At 38.7% G+C, this 23,854-nt stretch overlaps 1 protein-coding gene across 1 annotated transcript in view; it reads right to left on the bottom strand.

Moving 5' to 3' along the window:
• Window positions 1-3,504: 3,504 nt before the first annotated feature.
• The window catches only part of LOC130291441 (myosin-1B-like), a 188,585-nt gene continuing 168,235 nt past the window's right edge, over window positions 3,505-23,854 (bottom strand). The window contains exons 48-86 of the mRNA XM_056540161.1: window positions 14,206-14,418; window positions 13,784-13,927; window positions 13,448-13,604; window positions 13,328-13,355; window positions 13,034-13,145; window positions 12,799-12,891; window positions 12,653-12,716; window positions 12,475-12,573; window positions 12,237-12,340; window positions 12,016-12,154; window positions 11,806-11,924; window positions 11,559-11,708; window positions 11,296-11,466; window positions 10,903-11,209; window positions 10,745-10,818; window positions 10,524-10,611; window positions 10,323-10,440; window positions 9,853-9,976; window positions 9,632-9,768; window positions 9,292-9,547; window positions 8,968-9,210; window positions 8,711-8,887; window positions 8,489-8,634; window positions 8,313-8,403; window positions 7,839-8,228; window positions 7,626-7,752; window positions 7,364-7,482; window positions 6,866-7,062; window positions 6,599-6,782; window positions 6,330-6,495; window positions 5,879-6,003; window positions 5,485-5,793; window positions 5,151-5,354; window positions 4,942-5,067; window positions 4,686-4,856; window positions 4,505-4,609; window positions 4,333-4,428; window positions 4,074-4,208; window positions 3,505-3,633 (exon numbers count right to left, since the gene is read on the bottom strand). Coding sequence (XP_056396136.1) covers window positions 3,616-3,633; window positions 4,074-4,208; window positions 4,333-4,428; window positions 4,505-4,609; window positions 4,686-4,856; window positions 4,942-5,067; window positions 5,151-5,354; window positions 5,485-5,793; window positions 5,879-6,003; window positions 6,330-6,495; window positions 6,599-6,782; window positions 6,866-7,062; window positions 7,364-7,482; window positions 7,626-7,752; window positions 7,839-8,228; window positions 8,313-8,403; window positions 8,489-8,634; window positions 8,711-8,887; window positions 8,968-9,210; window positions 9,292-9,547; window positions 9,632-9,768; window positions 9,853-9,976; window positions 10,323-10,440; window positions 10,524-10,611; window positions 10,745-10,818; window positions 10,903-11,209; window positions 11,296-11,466; window positions 11,559-11,708; window positions 11,806-11,924; window positions 12,016-12,154; window positions 12,237-12,340; window positions 12,475-12,573; window positions 12,653-12,716; window positions 12,799-12,891; window positions 13,034-13,145; window positions 13,328-13,355; window positions 13,448-13,604; window positions 13,784-13,927; window positions 14,206-14,418 — 5,826 coding nt within the window. The 3' untranslated portion in view covers window positions 3,505-3,615. The remainder of the gene's footprint in view (window positions 3,634-4,073; window positions 4,209-4,332; window positions 4,429-4,504; window positions 4,610-4,685; window positions 4,857-4,941; window positions 5,068-5,150; window positions 5,355-5,484; window positions 5,794-5,878; window positions 6,004-6,329; window positions 6,496-6,598; window positions 6,783-6,865; window positions 7,063-7,363; window positions 7,483-7,625; window positions 7,753-7,838; window positions 8,229-8,312; window positions 8,404-8,488; window positions 8,635-8,710; window positions 8,888-8,967; window positions 9,211-9,291; window positions 9,548-9,631; window positions 9,769-9,852; window positions 9,977-10,322; window positions 10,441-10,523; window positions 10,612-10,744; window positions 10,819-10,902; window positions 11,210-11,295; window positions 11,467-11,558; window positions 11,709-11,805; window positions 11,925-12,015; window positions 12,155-12,236; window positions 12,341-12,474; window positions 12,574-12,652; window positions 12,717-12,798; window positions 12,892-13,033; window positions 13,146-13,327; window positions 13,356-13,447; window positions 13,605-13,783; window positions 13,928-14,205; window positions 14,419-23,854) is intronic.

A 23,854-nucleotide genomic window follows, 5' to 3' on the forward strand; every position in this document is an offset into this window, starting at 1 on the left:
ATGAAGCTTTATTGAACCTGCCCCTAAAAAATCCCCATTCTCTTGTGGCATACTATCCTCAAAGCACAGCAAAGAATTGGGGTTAGTCACACTCAAAGTGTCTCTGTGTAGAAAAGGTACCAACATAGATGAGCTACCAGAATTATCAATGGTGACGATGTCGCCTCCTAAGTTTCCCTCTATTTTGTCAGCTATTATTTCTAGTTCCCTGATCTCTGGGTCATCCTGTACCGATAAATGTATTAGGGGGGCTTTATTCCTTTTCTGTTTTCTGTATGCACGAACTCGTGGGTAAGTTTTTTGGGAATCTCCTCCCTTTTGTGTTAGGGCTTCATATTTCTTTTTAAAACTCAACCCAGCTTGTAGTAATCGGAGCATAGGAGTGTTGGATTATTAAGATGCACATTCAACCGGTCTGGTTGTTGGTCCTATTTGGACAGGGGTCACAAATGATGAAGGTGGATCTTCCTTTTGTCTTACTGGCGAGACTAAATCCTTATTTAGTTTCATAGGAGGGTTATTAGAGTGATATGAAGGTGTGTTATGGTCTCTTTTTTGATCCTTATCATAACCTCTCCTTTCTCTCCAAAAGTCCCTAACCCCTTTGTGTTCTATTGGCCTGTTAGCTGATACATAAACCAGCAAATCATTGTCTAAACTGGGGTTATCTTGTTATAGTTGCAAGGAATGCTGGTCAACCTGATGTCATTTCACTGGCCTTGTGCTTCCTGCTTCCTCTGGGTACCTTATGCGCCATGTGTTCCTCATCCCTCATGTTAATGATTTTGCATGTTTGCAAGTTCTGTGAGCCGCGGTCACCCCGAAATTCAGGTTGGCTAATCTCTACTCATTAACATATTCCACTACATTTCTAATTTTTCCTTTGCATGCATCAATATCCCTTGTTCATTCATCTACGCTACTTACACAACAGTTCTATTACAGAATATTGTGTTTTTTCATGCCAAATATTTTTTTGTTGCACTGGGTATTTTCCCCTGTGTATGGACTCGCCTATGCTTCAGAGTCTGTCTGTTTCCATATTTGTTCTCCTTTGTATGCATATATGCAATTTATACCGTGCATCCAGAATTTCTGTATGTCTTTGTTCTCCTGATCATGTGATATTAATGTCCAGGTTATCCTGATCATGTGGCATGTATGTCACTAGGGGGCATATCTCTCCATCACATGAATCTTGTTTGCACAAAATTTTACTTATTGTGCTTGTACTGGTAGTGCCATGATTAAGAACTATATATAGTCCGAAACATGTTGGCATTTTGTTGTGTGTTTTATAAATTGTTTTGTTTACTATTTTTTATTGATTTGTAAATGTAACTTTTTAAGGACTTTAACTTAGACGCTGAAGTCATTTTTCTCCACTTTCTTGGATATCGTAGCTCAGTCCTATTAAAGTGAAGGGAGCTGAGTTGTAATACCATTTGCACTGTTTTTGAAAGAAAGCAGCTAGGTTTTTCTGTTCCTGGACCACCCCTTGAATCTAAAGGGGATACTTCCTTTCTCAGTAAATAATTTGTTACCAACATGAAATGTGAGATGGATGCAAACAGCTTATTTTGTAAAAGGAAGACACGGCTGGGCTTGTGGTGCAAGGACACCTTGAGTCCTCTAGAATAGAGAAGAGAGTGAATCTCTATTTTGGGTCATATTTTTATATGATAATCCATTTAATTACCTTTTTAACTATTGTGGAAATTATTTTTTAAACATGCACATGCAAAAAAGAACAAACACATGAAAGGGTTTCTCCTAGTGTAGTAACATTTGAAGCTTTCTGTTATAAAACCTATTAAATAGTTCACTCCCCTTCCAAAGTTGTGTGTATATATATATATATATATATATATATATATATATAGGCAGAACTCTATATAAAGCTTTAATGTTGTAAACCAGACTTGACAGCTGCTGTACTCATCCCCCCCCCCCCCCCCAAAAAAAACCTCCTGTTGTCCTTGCAGTATGGAGCATTATTATTACAGCCACAATGTGATAAAATTGGGTATATTTAGGTGCTGCTCATTTAACTAAACCATTTAATTCCATTGGATGAGCAGCACCCTAATATTCCCGTTTTTTTTGTTATGGTGTTACTTTTGTCATTAGAGGTTGTCAGTTTGTGTTTAGAAGTTGGTGAGGACCACGCACTTGTTATTTAGGCCCTGATAAAAAAAAAACATATATATATATACAGGATCGAGGGAGGGGTATTTTTTTTCCCCCATGGCTGTATTTGTTTCACTTTCATGCTTGCTGACTGAGAAAAATAGATGTGGAAAATTAAAAATTATTCTTACTATACTATAGGTGTTAAAAAGTTTTTATCTGCTTCATGTAAAACCATTTAGATCTGTGGTATACAACAATGACTGCAGACCTTAAATTCTCACTAAAAAAAAAGTTTGTTTGAACAGAGATGTCTCAGGCAACTGAACTAAAGAAATAGTCTTATACACAGGAGAGATGAAGAAGAAATGGTCCTGCACACAAGAAGGACGAGGAAGAAGCATACCAAGACACCGGAGAGCAGATTTGCATATTTCCTTGTCTGTAAGCCTCCATACACTAGCTTGGTTTCTTTATTAAGAACCAGGACCCCTCGCCTGTACACTGAAGAGATCAGGAATGAGTGGTCTTAAATGAAGCAGAAATGATAGGGTGGTAGGGAAGCTGCTGCCATTGCCCTGATGATATTACAACATACCAGAGGTTAAGGTAGAGGTTATAAAACCTTGTAGATCATGTTTAGTCATGGTACACTGTTAGGTTTGCAGACTATTAAAACATTTGTATTGGGATGTACTCGCTCTTTAACCCCTTAAGGACTCAGAGTTTTTTAATTTTTGCACTTTCTTTTTTTCCTCCTCACCTTCTAAAAATCATAACGCTTTCAGTTTTCCACCTACAGACCTGTATGAGGGCTTGTTTTTCCCCCACCAATTTTACTTTGTAATGACATCAATCGTTTCACCACAAAATCTATGGTGAAACAAAAAAAAATTATTTGTGGAAAAACGTTTTTACGCAGTCCACTGTTCAGTAAAAATGGATATTCTGTAGGTCTAATTAAAATGATACCCAACTTATATAGGTTTGATTTTGTGGTCATTTATTAAAAAAATTACTTTTTGCACGAAAATTTGTACATTTAAAATTGTTCTCCTCTGACCTCTATAACTTTTTTGATTTTTCTGTATACGGGGATGTGTGAGGGCTCATTTTCACCATGGTCTGTAGTTTTTATCGGTACCATGTTTGTTTTCTTGGGACTTGGGACTGCATACACTGTTCCATAGCAGCTTATAGCCGCCGGGACCACCTCGCTCCTGACCCCTCATCATAGAGAAGTTAAGGAGTTAAACTCAAATGTATTTTTTGACCTTTATAGTTGAAATCTTCTACATGTCTAAAACAGTTGCAGGATAATAAAATACTTGTGTTGGTGCATTCAGATAAAAAATCATGAAATGGACACTTTTGTCAAAAGCTAGAAATGGTTTATTGATACAGGGAGACTTTAGGGAGGACTTAGAAAAGAAAGAAATTTACATTTTGCTAATTTCATTATCCTTTCTTGTGAGTCTTGAGTCTTCATTCCTCATTTTCTTTCTGAAAAGGCAAAGAGCAGACAAAGTTTTTATTATGTGGAAAAAAGGTGGTTTGACAACATTTGTAACGACATGTGTGTGTGTATATATATATATGTATATATATGTATATATATATATATATATATATATATATATTCCCCATTCCAGGATGCAGCACCATTCACATAGTCCGGTTAAATACAGGCTTTTAAACTTTATTGCATCAGAGTATACAATATGCGATGTTCGCTTATTAGCTGAAACGTTACATATTGTATGCGCTGATGCAATAAAGTTTTAAAGCCTGCATTTAATCGGACCTCATGATTTGTGCTGTATCCTGGAATGGGGACTATGTACTGAATCCAGCATTGGCAAGCTGGTGGATATTGTGCACCACACTGGAGGCTATCCTGTGCTAATTCTTCTACATTTAGACTGTATATATTTGTTTTGTACCTTGCCACCAATGTCGCGGCTCTTTGCTCTGAGTTTGTTGACTTGGGACTCAGCAATATCAGCTCTTTCTTCAGCTTCCTCCAACTCATGCTGGACCTTTCTGAAGCGGGAAAGATGGGCATTGGCCTGTTCCTCCTGGAAGAAGTTAATAAGACAAGTGATTTAATAAAACCATATTAAAATAGACATGCAACACTGTAATCCACTAAGGACATTTGATGATTAATTTATGAAAGAAATTTGGATTTTGCCAACTTACAGACTCCTCAGCCTGTCTCTTGTAAGCTTTGACCTTCAGCTGCAGCTTGTCTACCAGATCCTGAAGTCTCAAGACATTTTTCCTGTCCTCTTCAGTCTACAAAAACATAATATTTTTTAAAAGCAATCAAATAATACTAAATAAATCAGATCTAACCAATAAAACACTTTACCTGGTAAGAAAGTTCCTTTACTCTTCTTTCATATTTGCGGACTCCTTTAATGGCTTCAGTACCACGCTTCTGTTCATTGTCCAGCTCATTCTCTAATTCACGGACCTAAGGAGACAGTCAGTATTTAAGGAATTTTGCTTTCGAAGTTTTGTGAAGTTGAAGGCAATTATCCAGGCCTTACCCTGGCCTCCAGTTTCTGGATCTGTTTCTTGCCACCTTTCAGCGCCAGCTGTTCGGCTTCATCCAGACGATGCTGAAGATCCTTCACTGTCAGGTCAAGGTTCTTCTTCATTCTCTCTAAGTGGGCGCTGGTGTCCTGCTCCTTCTTCAGTTCTTCTGCCATGAGTGCAGCCTATAAGCAAATGAGAACATCAGAAATAAACTCTTCTTATATGACTTATATTGGCAGATATATTTCTAGAACATTTATAACATACATCAGTAATTGCTTTCTTGGCCTTTTCTTCAGCATTTCTGGCTTCTTGGACTGCTTCCTCAGCTTCATTTTGCAGTTGACTGGCATCATTCTCTAACTTCTTTTTGGTGTTGATGAGGCTTGTGTTCTAAGAAAAACAAATATACATCCTTCAATTCTCTGTCTCTATTACATTTAACCCAGGAAAAACATGTTAGTATAAGGTCATACCTGGGAGTGAAGAAGCTGAAGGCGTTCACTTGCATCCAGAAGTTCTTGCTCTGCCACCCTACGGGACCTTTCTGTCTGTTCCAGAGCAGAACGGATCTCCTCAATCTCAGCCTGTTGCAGGTTATTTCTACGTTCCACAACAGCCACTTGTTCCTTTAGGTCTTCCTGGCTCCTGAGGGCATCATCAAGCTGGAGCTGGGCATCCTTAAAATTAAAGAAATAGGAAGCTTTACTGTATGAAAAGTATGTGCTTTTATTTTTAATCACAGTTTTGTTGACTAGGAAAGTTGCACTCGGCAGTGATGTATAATTTCATTGGCACCTACGGCATTACCTTCAGTTGTGCTTGCACATTTCTGAGCTGTTTCTGGGCCTCGGCTGCTTGGCGATTGGCATGGCTCAGCTGAATCTCTAGCTCGTTCAGGTCTCCTTCCATCTTCTTCTTCAGTCTCAGAGCATCGTTCCTGCTCCTGATCTCAGAGTCTAATGTGCTCTGCATGGTGTCAATAATTCTCTGGCTGTTCCTCTTCAACTGTTCAATCTCTTCATCTTTCTCTGCAATTTTCCTGTCTACCTCAGATTTCACCTGGTTCAGCTCAAGCTGGATGCGAAGGATTTTTGCTTCCTCATGTTCCAGAGATCCCTATAAAAAACATAACAAGTTTAATTTGTCTTTGTGATCTCTTGAACATAGTTAATCTCTTAAATTCTCCAACATGCATTTGTACCTCAGCTTCCTCTAGTGCAGCTTGCAGATCTCCCTTCTCCTGTTCCACTTGCTTTTTGGATTTCTCCAGCTCGTTGATGGACTTGCCTGATTCTGCAATCTGTTCAGTCAGATCTGAAATCTCCTCTGCAATGAAATATGCAAATATTCATTCCCTCACTACTGGCCTAGGACATTGCTAAAATTAGGAATATTTATAACAGTTATACTTAAAGAGTATACAGCAGTCACAATTAACGACTAAGTTTTTTTGTAACAGATGTCACATAGCTTTAATTACCATAGAAGGTAATGGAGAAAGCCACAAACACAGGTGTAGCTACCTCTCCATTAATCCCCCTCCCAGCTGATATCTGCCAGGCAAGTTAAGAATCCCTGTTTCCCAATATATGTCAGTCCAGGATGTGGGGCCCACATCTATCTGACATTAATGGCTTGTATAAAATGCTTACGCTGCAAATTCTTGTTTTCACGTTTCAAGGTCTCAACTTGTTCTAATGCTTCCTCATAGGCATTTTTCATCTTAAAGATCTCTGTGCTCAGACTTCGGGCTTCTTTAAGAGATGATTCCAACTCAGCCTGACCCTCTTCATACTTCTGTTTCCATTCAGTAAGGACCTGCACAAAGGTAACCATGTAATTGTAATCTCATTCTATTCCAAAGTGAACTGAGGTTACTTGTTTTTTTATTGATCATGGAAACTTTACAAACAGTTTTTACCTTATCAAAGTTCCTCTGCTTCTTATCAAGAGCAGCAGCTGCGCTATTTGCCCTCTCAACATCAACCATCAGGTCCTCGACTTCAGCCTGCAGCCTCTGTTTGGTCTTTTCCAGGGAGGCACATTTGGAGTTTACAGCCTCTACTTGCTCCTCAGCATCCTGAAGACGCTGTGCAAGCTTCTTCCTATTAATGTATAATGGGAAGATTAGTTACCCTAGATACACACCTATTGTGCTATACATATAAACCATGATATATAGTCATACTTGGCCTCTTCCAGTTCCTCTGTGCGCTGAATGGCATCAGTTTCATATTTGGTTCTCCATTGGGCAACTTCACCATTGGCCTTGGACAGAGATCTTTGGAGCTCGGCCTTTGCCTCTTGTTCTTCCTCATATTGTTCACGGAGCAAGTCAGAGTCATGGCGGGATGACTGCAGAGCATGGGCCAGAGAGTTCTTTGCCTATTTGATGAGAAATATGTATTCAATAATTTTTATTTGTTAGGCTGGTTTCGAAAACAGTATTTTGGTCAGTTTTTGGAACTCACTTTAGACTCACTTTGGCAAACATTTTTACAGAATTGGTCCAAAACTAATTTGCACATTACTGTTTTGGCAGAGATATTGTTCAAAATAAGTTATAAATACTGACAAAAATACTATGTGTATACCAAGTCCCTCTCTGCATTATGTTTTAAAATACATAAAAATAATTTATATAAGATTTAAAACATAGTACATTTAAATGTATAATTTTACAGACCTTGGTTTCCTCCTCCAGTTGCCTTTTCAGTTCTTCCACCTGCTGTGTGAATCCTTGTTTTCCTCTGGTCAGTTGGGAAATCAGAGCATCTTTTTCTTCTACTTGACGGGATAGTTCACCTATTATGAGTAAAACAGCAATAGTGCAACTGGATGACAAATTGAAAACTTTTTACCACCACAGAAAACCAAAGGAAAAATTCCAGATTTTGGTAAAACCTCTAAACTGGTAACATCTTTAATAGTTCAAGGCTTATATATACCATTTTCTGTCTGGAAACGTGCTCTTTGAGCTGTGAGGTCATTGATAAGACGCTGGTGCTCATCATCTTTCGCCTTAATTTCACTGAGCTGATCTTCTAGAACACGGTTTACTTTCTCGAGGTTGGCCTTTAAGGGTAAAACACAATATTAGTATTAATTAGTGTTTTCTGACATAGAAAATGTACTTTCTTTCTAAAGATGGATTCTGGTACCTTAGATTTAGAGACATTCTCCAGGTTGCTGGCAATATCATCAATTTCCATTTTAAGCTCGCTCTTCTCTTTCTCCAGCTTCTGTTTAACTCTCTGGAGATTATCAATTTGTTCCCCAAGTTCAGCAGCACTGTCGGCATGCTTCTTGCGCAGGGCAGCGGCGGTGGCTTCATGCTGAAGAGTGGACTCTTCCAGGTCACGTCTCACCTTCTGGAACTCTGCCTCACGCTTCTTGTTCAACTCAATCTGAGCTGAGGTTGCTCCTCCAGCTTCTTCAAGCCTTTCACTGATCTCCTCAAGTTCTCTAGAGAGGTCGGACCTTTGTTTTTCAACCCTGGCACGAGCAGCACGCTCAGCTTCGATCTCCTCTTCCACTTCTTCAATACGAGCCTATTATTAAACCATAAATTATTTACATACAGTCTGACAGATTTCTGGAAGCCATGTTACTAATCTCCCATTCCATTCCTATACCTGCAGCTCCTTGATCTTTTTCTGCAGCTGAGATCCCAGAGACTGCTCATCTTCAATCTTTCCTTGCAGTTGGCTTATCTCAAAGTCCTTCCTGTATTCATAATTTAGATATTTGTCAGTAAATTCATCATGAAACATATTTTCTAGTAAATATGAATAGGTATGAATAAACTTACTTCTTAAGTTTTTCCTCAGCTTGTTGTTTCTCATTTTCAAGATCCATAACTGTTTCTTGAGATAACTTAAGATCTCCTTCAAGCTTTCTCTTGGCTCTTTCAAGATCAAGACGAAGTTTCTTCTCTTGCTCCAAGGACCCTTCCAGCTAATGATAAATAATATTATAATATTTCTGAGGTCCATTATTTAGCATTTCACAGATTACAGGTAAGGGCACTCACATCATCTACTTGTTGTTCCAGTTTAGTTTTGGCTTTGGTCAGAGAGCTGACTTTGTCTTCCTCAGCCTGCAGGTCATCTAGAGTTTGCTGGTGAGCCTCCTGAAGAGCTTTCTTCTCTTTGGTAATCTTGACAATGCTCTCATCCAATGCAGACAACTCTTCAGTAAGGTTTTTGACCTAAGGATACAGGATCAATAATTGTGCCAAATCGTATATCTTGTATTAAAATGGCATTGTTTGCCTAGTACATCCATTACCTTGTTTTCAGTGGCATGTTTTTCCTTCTCAACTTTGGCTAAGGTAAGCTCCAAGTCATCAATGTCTTTCTTCAGCTCTGAGCACTCATCTTCCAGTTTCCTCTTCTTGGCCGTCAGTTCTGCATTGCTTTCCTCCTCGTCTTCAAGCCGTTCTGTTATTTCTTTAATCTTGGATTCCAGTTGGATTTTGTTCTTTATGAGACCTTCACATCTGTCTTCTGCATCTGCCAAACTTTCCCCTTCCTTAATGGAAAATTAAAGCAATTGCATCACTTCCATTAACAATGTCATAAAGTAATTGTTATCTTTTGTGTTTTATCTTACCGATTGCACTTGCAGCAATAAGTCATTCTTTTCTTGCACTACAGCAACCATTTTCTCTTCCAGTTGTTTCCTCCTTGCTTCTGACTTAGCAAGGGCTTCCTTGGTCTTCTCAAACTCTTCCTTCATGTTGGCCATCTCCTTTTCAGTCTCAGCACTCTTCAGAAGAGGTTTGATCTTAAAGTACAGCTTCATCCATGGCCAGTGCTTAACATTCATGAATGAACGGATATTGTACTGGATGATAAAGAGAGCTTCCCTTTGGGAAAAATATTGTTGAATAAGATAAGCAGTTTTCCAAATGTTTTTAGACTGTATTTTAAAAAGTTTTAACAGTAATTACCTTCTCTCCATCATTTTCTTGAATTCAACTCTCATTAGGAATCCTCTGCACAAAGCCTGAGTACGAGTGATGAGTTGTGCCAACTTATCATCTCTCATTTCTTCCAGAGTACCCAAGAGACCGGCTTTAAAGAAAACCTAAAGGAACATAAACCTAATAATGTCCGTTCCAAACCACAAGTAAAATGCATTATAGCTGTATAACAAAGAGTATTTATTTACCTTAGTGTGGCCAAATCTGTACTGGGTATGATCCACATCAATAGAGCCAAGGAGTTTCTCAGAGGCCTTTTTGCTGTCAATAAATTGCCCATCTGGGATTGCACTGGCATTGAGGACCTTGTAACTGTAATGACCCATGGACAAATAAGGGTGTTCATTTAAGCACAAAAAGGTGAATTCCAGATACTGTAACATATTGAGTTCTAGGGATACCTAAAGAGGCTGTATCACCTGGACCTTCCCCCTTTTAAACCCCCATTGGAACCCTTCACTGCAGACATACTTAAAGCAACCAACTACAACATTGTCATTCCTTCATTTTAATTGGTAGTATTGCTGCATTTTAAGTGGCCATGAAGAGAATATCTCTGTACCTGTGGTGATCACTGGTTAGTCTCATTGTAAGAGGAGATTGCCTACACAGGAGGACCCTTTTAGAAGAAATGAATAACAATTGGACAAGTTATTACCGCTGTTTAAAGTCAGCATAGAGGATCCTGCTGGGGAACCCTTTTCGACAGATTCTGATACCCTCCAGCACACCGTTACATCTCAGCTGGTGGATGATCAGATGATTCTCCATGATACCTGCAGAAGGAGACATACAGTTCATTATTAACAAAACTTTAAGTGTGAGAAGAGTCAATTAATATTTAAAGGCAGCAATTTACCTGGAGTTTTGGTCTCATTGGGAATCAGACAACGCACAAAGTGAGGGTGAGTGCTCCTCAGGTTAGTCATAAGCTTGTTCAGATTTTCCTATGGAATGAGAAAAATTTACTTGTTACTAGTTTCACAGACAAATCTTCATACATTTTTGGATAGGCATTAAGTTTTCCAGATAACTTGTATATTAAAGCTACAAAGTCTATTATTGACACAAAGAACTCACTCTGAAGAGAGCAGAGACGGTCTGGAAAGAAGATCCCTTCTTCTTCTTTCCCCCTTTTCCTCCAGCATCAGGAGCTATAAATTAAATGTTTACATTGAAAAAAATATCCTAAAATACAGAACTACTGTAAAGAACAGCCTTATCTGCTGTGTACTTACTATCAGATCCAGAATAGCTGGAATAGAGGAAGGACAGGAGTTTCACTGAAGATTTCTGGTAGAGGCCAATGACAGTCTCGTTCAGTGGGTCCTTGTTCTTGTCCAGCCAGCCACTGATGTTATAATCCACAGTCCCAGCATAATGAACCAAGGAGAAGTGAGCTTCTGCCTTTCCTTTACCAGGTTTGGGTTTCTCAAAGTTCTTGCACTTGCCGAGATGCTGGTCATAGAGCTTGTTCTTGAAGGAAGTGTCGCTAGCTTTGGGGAACATGCACTCTTCCTCCAGGATTGAAAAGATTCCCATGGGCTATGAGCAGAAAACAACAAATTACCAGTCATATATATCAGTTTTCTTGTGCTTATAAGAAATGATTCAAAGAAATAAGTACCAACCTTCTCAATGAGCTCAATGCAAGCAGCCAGATCCATACCAAAGTCAATGAATTCCCAATCGATTCCTTCCTTCTTGTACTCTTCTTGTTCCAAGACAAACATGTGATGGTTGAAGAACTGCTGCAGCTTCTCATTGGTGAAGTTAATGCAGAGCTGCTCAAGACTGTTGTACTAGAAAAGTCAATGAGGACGAGAGTTTACAAATAACATATATAGAAAAACAGACAAGTAGCAATCTTTTACCTAGTTATACTTTCACTTACATCAAAGATCTCAAATCCAGCAATATCCAGGACACCGATGAAGTATTGTCTTGGTTGTTTAGTATCTAGCTGTTGGTTGATACGGACAACCATCCACAAGAAAAGTTTCTCAAAGATCGACTTACTCAGGGCACCAATGGAATTATAAACCTAAAAAAAACAAAAACAAAAGAACAATTATTGTTTAAATTAAAACACGGTTCCTGTATTATTGTATTTTTTTATCTCAATTCCTGACACTTTTTACCTGTTGTACAGTTTGTCCCTTGGTGACGTATTCATTGCCGACTTTGACTCTTGGATAACACAAAGCCTTCAGAAGATCCGCAGGGTTCAGACCCATCAAGTAGCCAATTTTATCAGCAACTAAGGGAGTGGTAATGATATTTTTAATTAACAGAATGTAACAGTATAAATATAATATAATATTACAGTCAAAATATAATATTTATAGTACCTTCAGTGCCTTCAGGCTCAGCCTGCTCCTCTCTTTGCTTTTGCTTGAATTTCATGTTACCATGGTGCATGACTGCTCCGGTCATCTTGTAGATTCCAAGCTTTTCATCTGGTGAGAATCCCAGAATGTCGATGGCAGTCTGCAAATAAATATGTTTTATTAAATGCTCAAAGCCTTTAACAATATAAGAGAAGTATAAAGAAACATAATATTTGACTTACATCTGTCGCCATCAGCTCCTCTTCATCATCAATACTCTTCACAGCAATTTCACCCTGGCTGATGAAGTGGTAGTCGTATGGGTTTGTAGTCACAAGAAGCATTTCTAGTAAAAAAAAAAAAAAAAAGAGAGAGAATATTGAGCAACTGCCATAGCTACAAACTGATACTTGATGCTATCTATATATCTATACAAGTCTATGCTTTTTAAATCTTCAAACGAGAAAAGAGCAAAGTTACCAATGAGTTCGGGCTTCTTGTTTGTCAGGATCTGGTAGAAGATGTGGTAGCTCCTTTCAGCTGAAAGCTGGAATGTAACTCTGGACTTTTCCAGCAGGTCTGTAGATGAGTAATATTACAGGTCATTGGTGGGAAGAAGACAAATACTGAAGGACTAAAACAAAATTCTAAAACTTACAGGTCTCAATATCAGCAGAAGACAGTTTTCCTGTAGTTCCGAAATGAATTCTGATGAATTTACCCTAAGGATTGGGACATGGAACTTTCATTAGGATACACACTGTTGTAAATTGTGAAATAAAACAGTGAGATTGATAAACTTACAAAACGAGAGGAGTTGTCATTTCTCACAGTTTTGGCATTACCGAAGGCTTCCAGCAGAGGATTAGCCTGGATGATTTGATCTTCTAATGTTCCCTAATAATGTGAAGGAATATATGAGTCGGGTTGTATCTCTTAATATGTCTTTTGATCTCCAGATTTTTGGGATGTAAATGTTGAGTCTGTATAGTCAAGCATGCTTCTATACAGATGACAATGATACAACTTAAGTGTTCACCTTCAAGCTGTTGCTCAGCTCCTTCTTCTTTGAATCCCCAATAGCGGCAATTGTCGCAAAGTATTGGATGACACGCTTGGTGTTCACAGTCTTTCCAGCACCAGATTCTCCGCTGGTTACAAAGGAAAAAATGTCAGTAAAACATGCCAACAAGTGTAAGATATATATATATATATATATATATATATATATATGTGTGTATATATATATATATATATATATATATATATATATACCGTACATATATATTATATGTATATATTTAGGTTGGAATTTAATAAATCTTATACTTACGTGATCAGGACAGACTGGTTCTCACGGTCTGAAATTTGCAAAGAAAGGAAACTATAGGTAATTGTATACACAATGCAGATGAAATTAAAAGAAGTCAATTAATGTGACAATGAAAATGACCTGTTAACATGAACTGATAGGCGTTATCAGAGATGGAGAAGATGTGTGGTGGGGCTTCCATGCGCTTCTTTCCTCTGTAGCCCTCAACCACTTCAGGGTTATACACCGGCAGCCACTTGTAGGGATTTACAGTGACGCAGAAAAGGCCGGAGTAGGTCTGGAATTACACAATAAAGGCAATAAATTTTATGAATATTTTTTATTAAAAGGGTAAATTTGTTTTATTTATATCAATACTCAGTACTGTTTAATAGTAACAACACATTTAGTGGTTTATAATTTTCCTTATTTTTCACTTTTGTGATATTCACTATTAGAGAGTAAAACAAGACTTACATAGATCATCCAGGCTGCGTAACGCTCTTTGAGGTTATACAGCACAGAAGCCTCATTCAGATGGGTCATCATGGCCATGTCTTCAATTTTATCGAACTTGGGAGGATTTTGAGGGTAAACCTGGCTGTCTTTAACAGTTACCTCCTGGAAAGAACAAGACCATTGGTTAATTTCGAGGTTTATTTAACACTCTAATACTTATAATTCACCATTAAGCATAAAAGAAGAGTCTAATTTTTCCTCCTTCTCTTTCAAATGGGAGAAATTGTTGGGAATAGACCTGATCTTTCTTCCATGTTAATAAATCTCAATTTAAGAAAATATTGTCTGCATCTCTACTTAAAATAACTTTTATTTTTCCTCATAGAGAATCTTCAGTAGTAGTAAACATAATACAATAAATGAATAATTGTTATTTTTACCCTTCCATCGTCGGTCTTCACAGTCACTTTACCACCTTCTCGGGCGGTGATCAGGCCTTTCACATAAAGCTCTTTGGGATCGTCCACAAAGCAAGTGTTCTTGGCGTCAAATGGTTTGTTCTGAGCCTCCAATCTTTCTTTTTCTGGTTTCCGCAGGAAGGGGGCAGCTGGCCCGAAAACCGACATTTCACCATCTCCCATGGTTGAGGCGTTCTATATGAAACAGAAGAATACCAAAGACATTTCACTATTAATCTTACAGTCTGGTAAACAAGCTCATGATGGCAAAACATTTAGTAATATCAATAAAGCAAAACATGGGTAAGAAGCAATTTCCTTAAGTGTTATATATATACACGTGCACAAATATATACAAATAGATAGATTTTAGAAACTTTTCATTTCAGTGTTTAATATTTAGACTTTGGCTCCACAATATTTAGACTCACTAGTGAAAGGATTGAAAGATTACATTTTTAAGTGTTTCTATAGTTTTGCATGTAGACTGGTACAACCATGCGGTAAGAGTAAATGTAAGTTGTCTGCTTTGGATAATCCCTTTTGACTTTTGAGCGACCTGTAGGGTGTCCTGGTGATGGAGCTTTCCACCATGAGCCGTGATCTATGGTGGAACTTGGCAGGGAGAGTTCAGTTTCTCTGCAGCGCCCCCACAGATGACCTGAAGCATTACACAGTTCACATTTAAATCACTGCAGGGTTCTCTGAATTGCTGGGTTCTCTTTGCATATATGGTGGTGTGAGGTTGGTAAATATATATTCACTACATGGACATATGTGTTGACAAATATAAGATTATAGAATATACAAAGAGTACAGTCCGGCACTGCTGTCCAAACAGCCTAATCTTAAAGGGATAATCCGTAACCGTTCACACAGTTCATGTGGTGCCAGGGGTTGCAATCCGGTAAATAGCAGATACAAATGTACACCAGGAAGATGATGAGCGAAAGGATGCACTCACCAAGGAATCTTGATAGCAGAATACTTTATTCAGGAATCGGTACAACACATAGGCGGGTAGACGCAGAGGAGCGACCTCGCAGCAGTGCTGCGAGGTCGCTCCTCGGCGTCTACCCGCCTATGTGTTGTACCGATTCCTGAATAAAGTATTCTACTATCAAGATTCCTTGGTGAGTGCATCCTTTCATTCATCATCTTCCTGGTGTATAAATATAAGATTATGCATGCCTTGTAGCATGGAGGAGGGATCATTAGTAAATTGCATGGCCAACATATGTCAATGTGCAGCTGCAGTCTTGGAGACTACATATAGCACTACCAATTCTGCATCTATAGCTGAATTTTAAATATAATAAATGGCAACATTTAGTGATCCGGTGTTAGTCGCAAGGCACAACACATAGAATATTATCACAGTGTTGAGAAGATTTCATTAGAAAAGCTGAATATATTTCTGTAGTGTGTAATGCATTTCTCTGTATGTAAAATTATTTTGTACACATTGGACTTGTTAATAGAGAAGCTTACCTTCTAGTGCTGTACTTGATGGAAAAGATCTTCTTTGCCCCTTTAAAGAAATGGAAATAAGGACAAGTTATAGAACTGAGAGAAGAATAGCTTGTAATCCAGTCTTGAGTCAGGGAGCACAGAAGCCAGAACTTACCAAGAGGTGACTAATAAGGAGGCAGCTGGAGGGTTTATATAGAGGACTTTCTGCTTTCTCAGCATTACTGCTCTCCTGGTAAGGAATGGTTCCATCCCCATAACCTTCCATAGAAACCCAACACTGTCAATTCTTCTCAAGTAAAAATAACTGGACATTTCTCAGCCATCAATCTGTCCTTTTGTGCTATCTAATAGGAGGCATGCTAGCGGTCACCAGATTCTTAGAACGAGCTCAGAGAAGTAGCCAGCAGTTCATTGCACATTATCTATCTATCTATCTATCTATCTATCTATCTATCTGTCTGTCTGTCTGTCTATCTATCTCTCATATCTAGCTATCTATCGCATATCTATCTATCTATCTATCTCATATCTATCTATCTCATATCTATCTATCTCATATCTATCTATCTATCTCATATCTATCTATCTATCTCAAATCTATCTATCTCATATCTATTGATCTCATATCTATCTATCTCATATCTATCTATCTATCTATCTCATATCTATCTATCTATCTATCTATCTATCTCATATCTATCTATCTCATATCTATCTATCTATCTCATATCTATCTATCTATCTATCTATCTCAAATCTATCTATCTCATATCTATTGATCTCATATCTATCTATCTCATATCTATCTATCTATCTATCTATCTATCTATCTATCTCAAATCTATATATCTCATATCTATCAATCTCATATCTATCTATCTATCTATCTCATATTTATCTACCTATCTATCTATCTATCTATCTTCTTTATATCTATCTATCTATCTTGTTACTTTCTGCTAGTGACCCCACACGTCACCAATATGCTAAACTAAAGTTATTGTCTATTCTTGTACATTTGCAATGGATTTCTTGAAGCCTTCATTTGTTTGTTCTACAACTTTAAAGTCTAGAAAAAATGCAGGTAGGTTAGCAATGATTTATGTTGCTGTCATAGTCTGTTGCACAGTTCAGTCTGGTTACAATACAGTTACCATTAGGGCAAATACACAGGAGCTTACGGAACAATTTGCAGAGAAAGCCTCACTACTAAAGGAATATTTGGTCCTGTGGATATTTCTGCATAATTTATTCACAAATCCACGTCCATCACAGGTCATTTTCAGCATGGAAAATTTCTGTGTGCATGAGATTGGCGTAAACCTCATCCTCATGCCTTATACCGTACGTTTACCCTTAGGCTGGTGTTCACACATAATATCCTGTTCCGACTTCTGGTCTAAAAACGAGAACTGACAGTATCGTAGTGATCTATGATGCTGTCAATTTGGACTATTAGACCTTATGGGCTGGACTTGTGGACATATTACTGGCCCATTTTTATGCTTGTATAAATCCGGCCTTAGAATTATATACAAAATTAGAGTTCTAAAGAAAAAACTTGGTTTCATAAAATGAAATGGTAGAAATGCCGTATGAGCCTCTCTGTGTCCTAAGTGATCTTGTATCCACAGTATCTGAACTTTCATGTTGCAGTTTCAGCACCTTCTGGATGTCACAGAGAGTGTACTATAAGATTCTGTCATTGTCCTGATTGCTGAATATTATTGTGTTTACACCGGATGTCATGAAATCTGGACATTTACTTGTGCTACGTCTTTCAGCTTTTAATCGAATGCAACTATTGTTGTGACAGGTGACATTTGTTGTCACTATTATACATCTGCGTGCACTGAATACTTTGCAGTTTATTTTATACTACACTTTATTAGGACTGATTTTAGTGGGGGGCACTAGTGATCCTCTTAAGCAAAGAGCTGTACTTGATGTAACTTGAGGTCCCAATTGGGTGATCTAATGATTTTTTAATCATAGTTTTCTGTTCCTATGATGGACACCAATGTAGGCAGAATGTAAATTCTAGAGGCCATTTTCAATAATAATAATATTAGGAATGAGGTACTAGAGGTGGCCTTTGGGGTCCCTACATCTGTAGTGATCAGTCTTTTGGCTCATGTCAGAGATATTCATTGATCAATACATCTATGCATAAAACATCATGTGTGCAAATAGAAGGCTCCAAGGGGTGACTCCAGAAGATATTGAACAAAGGATATTTTAGACTACATTAATAAAACATTACTTAGGCATACAGTGAAAATGGAAGTAAACTTTGTACCAGAAAGGGTAAAACACAAGTAGGGAGTAATAAATGTCCTCCAACCTGACAGACGTTACAGCACACACGACATATGCCGACAATTGGCTTTACTCATGTTGATGATGTTGTATCATCATACACTTTCTTGGTTGTCTCGTGATGATGGCATCGTGGTGGGTGCTGCTCTTCTCAGTAGACTCCTGCCCACATATCACTACCTTCAGAGAAGTCGGACACAATTTATGAAGGACAGAGTTAGCCGAGCGCCACTGGTAATACCACTTGTTCTCCCCAGCAACTTCTAGTAAATACAATGAGAAATACTGAAGAACACTGTTTTCTTAGACCTTTTGTCTTCACCAAGTACATATCCATCTACAAGGCTATCAAACATAATTATCACTATCTTATTACAATAATGACCTCTAAGAGCGTCCAGTGTTGGTCCCCTCCCTGTACTTGTATGTCATCTTTATACCAACAATGTCCAACACTTGTCGCGTATAATGTTGTCCGGACTAGTTCTGGATTTTCTTATTAATAAGTTTCCTAACATAGAACAAACGAAGGACATAGAACTTTCCTAATCCCCTGTATTAGACATACTGTATATTAAGGCGTAGGAGAAACCCGAGGCTTTCGTCCAAGGAAATGTAAAGTAATATATGACAAGATTTCAATCTCTCATATAGCATGAAAGGGACCTTCCTGTTAATGATCCTTAAAAAGAGCCCTTGGTATTCTGTCGGGAGATTGTGAAACTATATCCAAGAAATATTCAGAGCCGTCACATTTTCTAATTCCTTGTTTGGGGCCCCAGTAAACACAATTCTTCCCTTTCTCTCTAGCTATCGTGTCTGGTCCTTTTATGAATACAGACAGAGCAGAAGCAGACAGGGACATGTGAGTATTAAGGGTATATATACTGTATGTTATACCTATTTACATGGTACCTCTCATCTATTGGCTATGTATTGTGTCTATATGTTTCCAGCCACTGTCTTTCAGTCACTGTTCACTGTTTTTATATAAAATGTTATAAAAAAAACAAAAACAAAAATGTAGTAACTAATCAGTAAACAAATTCTGCACTTTTTAGTTTTACTTCATAAAATATAGTTTTTTATATGTGCTGTTTGGTAGAAGATACATTTTTGTTACTTTTTACTGACTCATAAAACTCATAAAACTTAAACAAAAAATAATTTTAAGCTCTTTTACCATATGTCCCAAGAATTTCTATAGAAAAATTGGGGGGGAAATGCCAGAAAAAAAGACCTAGCACACATGATGTTTTTCTTGCTTCCCCCCCCCCCCCCCCCCTACAGAAGTATAAAGAAAAAAACGACACAATTTCTTTAAAAAGAAATAGCTTTTTAAAAACTGCCACTGAGCCTAAAAACGCTACTAAAGGGTGGAATAAAATGGCAAAAATTAAAAATACCACATAGGTATGGTGCATCATATTTCCCTATTGGCTTAAAGGGGTTATCCAGAATTAGAAAAACACAGCTAATTTCTTTCAAAAACAGCTCTGTGTCTGTCTCCAGGTTGTGTGTGGTTTTACAACTTGGCTCCATTCACTTCAATGGAACTGAGCTGCAGAACCACACCCAACCTGGAGACAGCTTAAAGTTAACATCTGGCCACATTGCACATTGTGTTGAATTGGGATTCCACTGTTTTATTCACACGGCGGAATTTCTGCAGTCCGAATTTTGCAAAAACATTAAACCTGTCAGCTTTGCAGAACGGCATTTGAACAGAATCACAGAAATTCCGCCATGTGAACAATCCATAAAAAAATTGACAATGTTGATTTTAAAGCTGTAGTATTATAATTGTGGTGTTGGATTTCTGCTGCAGATATCCGCATTGACTTCAATAGTGAAGTAAAAATCCACAATAAATCTGCCGCAGATCTGACACCAAAATCTACCATTCTGAATCTCTGAAACTCGCTCCGATTGTCAATTTTAGTTTGGATTTAGTGCTGATTTTTTTTCTGTGGTTTGCACAAAGTGTCTAACTATGAAAATCAGAGGCTCAGGTTATCCTTGGAAATTCTGCATTGTATTTTTCAGTATATTTTAAATATGTTGTATGAACATAGAGAATAAGTATGTCCAGGATTTCAGCACTTGTAGAAGCATCACTTGAAATTAATACAAGCAGATGCGTCTTGTCCTCAAACCTTCTCAGCTGTTGAGCAAGGACGAGGATCCTTCTGCGGTTCTCTTCATCCTTTTTGTATAGAGTTACAGTGGGAGAGTCCTTCAGAGTTTTGTCAGGATTTTCTAGTGAACTCATATGACGCTCTTCTTTATAAGGCTAGTTTGTCACTGTTAGTTCGCCACAATTGCAGCGACCTGTCCTGATGTTCAGAAGTGAGTTACTGTATAATCAGGAGCAAAATCTCTCATGTCTGTTTGGTGTTGCTGCAGTTTTTCATGAATTCATTTTATATTAATGACTAATGAATTTTCTATGGTGATTTGTTGGTTGTTCGGCCATAAAATGAATCAGGTATTTAGAAATATGTTCTCTACAAACTGTGGTTTTCCAACCTGCGGCTGTCAGACATGCTATTTCTGAATAGGTGGAATACCTGTAATAGGGTGAATTCACACGTACAGGATTCTGCGCAGATTTGATGCGCAGGATTTGTAACTGCAGATTAGAAGCTGCGCTCAGTCATTTAGTTTACATTGAGATCTGCAGCAGAAAATCCTGCACATCAAATCTGCACAGGATACTGTACTGTCCAGAGGGACTGAGCGACTGTGACCATACTGTGAGCATGTGTGACCATCGGCACTAGTCAGATAAGGTGGATGTTCTGAGTAGAGTAATGAAATATTAAATTGTGGAATAACTAGCCTTATAAAGCAACACACATGTTTGTATGCAAGAAAATTGATATAATCAGGCTAGGATAACCACTATTTCATGAACTTCAATTTTTATTTAGACATCTTCCCTTTTGGTATATGCATGTGAATGTGTTGAGGTGTATATAGATGTACAATATATATCTACGATGGATAACATAGGGAATGGGACATTATAAGAGTTCTTTTTGCTATGTTAGAGAATTCATCTTAAAAGTAACACAATGGGGGTGATTTACTAATGTGATCCAGACTCTTTTTTTTTTTTTTGTTCTCTTGGGTTTTCCGCCCAAATTGTGGTGCCAGAATTTGAGTCCAAAAACCTGAACAACTCTCCAATTTACTCCAAAAACCTGATAGGGGGCGTAGTTACAAAACAGAGGGCGTTTTGCTTTGAAAAATCCCAATAAATGTATAATGTTCCCACAATAAATGTGGTGGATTTGAGCTTTGGACAACCCAACAGCTCAGAGCAACTGTAAAAACAGCAAAACCTAGGAAAAAAGTGCCAAATTAGTAAATACCTTGGAAAAATACCATTCGGGGGGGGGGGGGGGGGGGGGAACGGACAACAAGGAAAACAACACTCTTAGTGATGTATTTTTATATTTTTAGGTGCAGAGGATGGGACAGCACGAGGGCTGGTCTTAAGAGAATCGACATGAGGGGCAGTATCAGGATATCAGGTCAGAGTTTTATGTAGGGGCAGGTTGTGGATGGTCTGCTAATTAGTGAACCAGAATTTGTTGGGCAACTGGTAGACAGTGAAAGGACTGGAAAACGAGAGCGAGGAGAGAGGTAAAGTAGTTAGGCTGCAGAGTTAATGCTGGATTTGAGAGAAGCAAAAGTGTTTGACAGAAGGCCAGAGGACCAGTAGTTTAGTTGAGGTGGAGGAGGCAAGAGGTGGAAAGGGTCTGGATATGCAGTTTGGAAGACAGAGCAGAATCAAGGGTGACCCCTAGGCAGTGGACTTGTGGGATTGGGGAGAGAGTGGAGCCAATGACTGGAATTGATAGATCAGGAAGGGGTGGGGGACATGAAGTAGGAGGAAGTGGTTGCAGGAGGGAAAGGTCAAGGAGAATGAGCACAGAGTATTAGTGTGAGGCTTTGTCCGTCAGAAGGACACCTTGGTTAGCGTTGTTTCGGTAGTGTGGTGGGGATAGAAACCAGATGGAAGGTGGTCAAAGAGTAAGTTAGATGAAAGGTGGAAGAGAAAGTTAAGGTAGAAATGTTGTTCAAGAAGTTTTGAGGCAACTGGGAGAAGCAACATGAGGTGGTAGCTGAACAAAGAGGATGGTTCGGGGATGGCTTTTTGAGGATGAGTGTGATGGTTGTATGTTTAAATGTTTAGTGATAGATCAAAGTGATGGGTTAGGGCTGGGATGAACACTGTAGTAAGGTCGGGGATAAGGTGGGACAGGATTGGATCAAGTGCACAGGTGATGAGGTGTGATGTGGAAAGTTTGGAGGGCTTATCTTTGGTAATGGTGAAGAAGTGAGTTTCAGGGAAGAGCACTGGGCGGGTGTACAGATGGATCAGGGGGACTGTAATTTAAAGTTTTCTCTTACGTTGTCAGTCTCGCTAAATCTTCAGCTGAGATATGTGGGAGGTTGGCAGAGGGGGATAGAGAAGGGAGTTAAAAAGAGTTGCCAAGGGTTGTGGGACAGAGACAATATGATAGTAGTAAAGTAGTCCCGTTTAGCATAAGTGAGTGCAGACTTGAAATTGAAGTGTGCTTTGCTTTTGCCTTGAAGTCTTCTTTGGAGGGGTTAATTTTTCAGCACTGTTTTGCAGCCCTAGAATCTTGCCTCAGTTGTTTTGTCAGATTGGTGTGCCAGGGTTGTCTAATGGTATATTAAATTCTATTACATGTAAGGGGAAAAGAGAAGAGGTTATTGTGATATTAAATAGTGTCTGTGTATACATCCTGGAGAAAGGAAATGGAAAGTGGCAGAAAAGAGTCTGAAAGTGAATGTCAGAATGTTTAAGGTTCTTACAAGGGTGTACAAGGAAAGAGAAGAGAATGTAAGGAGGTTATGGTGAGATATGTGGAGAGGCAGAACGATGGGTATGAGATCAAATGAGTCATGTGATATTGACGCATCTGGTTGGTGACATAATGAATAGCTTTGGTGAGGGGGCCCAGGATTTGGAGAGAGGTCACCAGTGCTAAGGAGAAGTGGAGACAGAGATAGTAGGTGTGAGTAAGGGGTCTGCTTAAATATGTATTGGTTCCCTTCTGGTTTTTATTCTGCTGTCACACTCTGACTAACAGCACAGGATGACCCTGTATAAGTGGACTAACATTTTTTTGCTGTATTGAATAGTGTAGCAGGTGACTCTACAACAACCAGATGTTAACATGTCTTGCATATGGCTCATAGACATCTATGAGAATGTAATGTCCCAGTACGGGATGTTGCCATACTGTACTTCTGCCCTGTCAGGCAGAGTCCCTGCGTGTCCCTGGGGCTCTCCTGCAGCAAACCCTATAGTATTTACAGGTTATGTGTAGTTATATATCATAAGTGTAATATGCCTTTAAATCTGTACCACATGATTGTATTGTTACCCAGAGAACCCCAGTGACCAGGTGACCTCCCAGGCTCCTTGCACAGCCCCCCTATATAATATGGGGAGGGGCTGTAATCTCTCTTTGTGCTCTTGAGTTCCCGCTGAGGTCCAGTGTAGTCAAGTGTTCCAGTGTCTGTGTCCGGCCATTGGAGGCCTCAAGTCTAAATTACTGCAGCCACCAGTCGGTTCTGAGTCACTAACTCAAGTCAAGTCATCTATAGTCTGTCAAGTCACTGCAAGTCCCAGCAAGCCTGCGAGGTCCCCTGTGTCACTGGCCACCTCTCTGGGATATTGGCTGAACTGCATAGTCTGTACCATCTGTCTTACCTCAGTAAAACTAACGTTACCCTTAACCTGGCCTTGGACTCTTTATTGCGCCTGCCTAACCTAGGATTAGCGGTACTACCTTTG

Source organism: Hyla sarda, chromosome 9, assembly GCF_029499605.1.
Source record: "Hyla sarda isolate aHylSar1 chromosome 9, aHylSar1.hap1, whole genome shotgun sequence".
Taxonomy (NCBI): domain Eukaryota; kingdom Metazoa; phylum Chordata; class Amphibia; order Anura; family Hylidae; genus Hyla; species Hyla sarda.